Source organism: Eimeria tenella, genomic scaffold (assembly GCF_000499545.2).
Source record: "Eimeria tenella Houghton genomic scaffold, Eth_scaff1874, whole genome shotgun sequence".
Taxonomy (NCBI): domain Eukaryota; phylum Apicomplexa; class Conoidasida; order Eucoccidiorida; family Eimeriidae; genus Eimeria; species Eimeria tenella.
The window spans coordinates 1,197-1,593 of record NW_013541713.1 but is presented as its reverse complement, the minus strand read 5'-3'; the positions used below and the strand labels follow the sequence as shown (position 1 = coordinate 1,593).

The 397-nt window shown below is 62.7% G+C and overlaps 1 protein-coding gene across 1 annotated transcript in view; it reads left to right on the top strand.

Moving 5' to 3' along the window:
* Positions 1–23: 23 nt before the first annotated feature.
* The window catches only part of ETH_00043870 (uncharacterized protein), a gene marked incomplete at both ends in the record, with an annotated part of 567 nt that continues 193 nt past the window's right edge, over positions 24–397 (top strand). Inside the window, one exon of the mRNA XM_013373992.1 lies at positions 24–397. Coding sequence (XP_013229446.1) covers positions 24–397 — 374 coding nt within the window.

The following is a 397-nucleotide window of genomic DNA, read 5'->3' as shown; positions in this document are numbered from 1 at the left end:
TGCTGCAGCTGCCGCTGCTGTTCATGCCTCATGCAGTAGCAGCGGCAACAGCAGCAGCAGCAACACCAGCCGAGGCCGTTTTGGGACAGCTGCAGCAGCAGCACCAGCAGCAGCAGCAGCAGCAACATGGGGGATATGAAGAATACTTGCGGCGAGGCCCCAGACTCCAAAGCGATGTCAGCCCCACTTCCCAGCAGCAGCAAAATGAGCTGCTGCTGACAGTCCAGCAGCAGCAGCAGCAGCAGCAGCTGAGACAGCAGCAGCAGCAGTTGCGTACGCTGCAGCAGCAGCTGGAGGCCCAGAACTTGGCGGCCTCAGCCCCAGGGGCGCAGCAGCGGCGGCTGCAGGCTCTAGACAACTGGATATGGCCCCAGCAGCAGCAGCAGCAGCAGCAGCA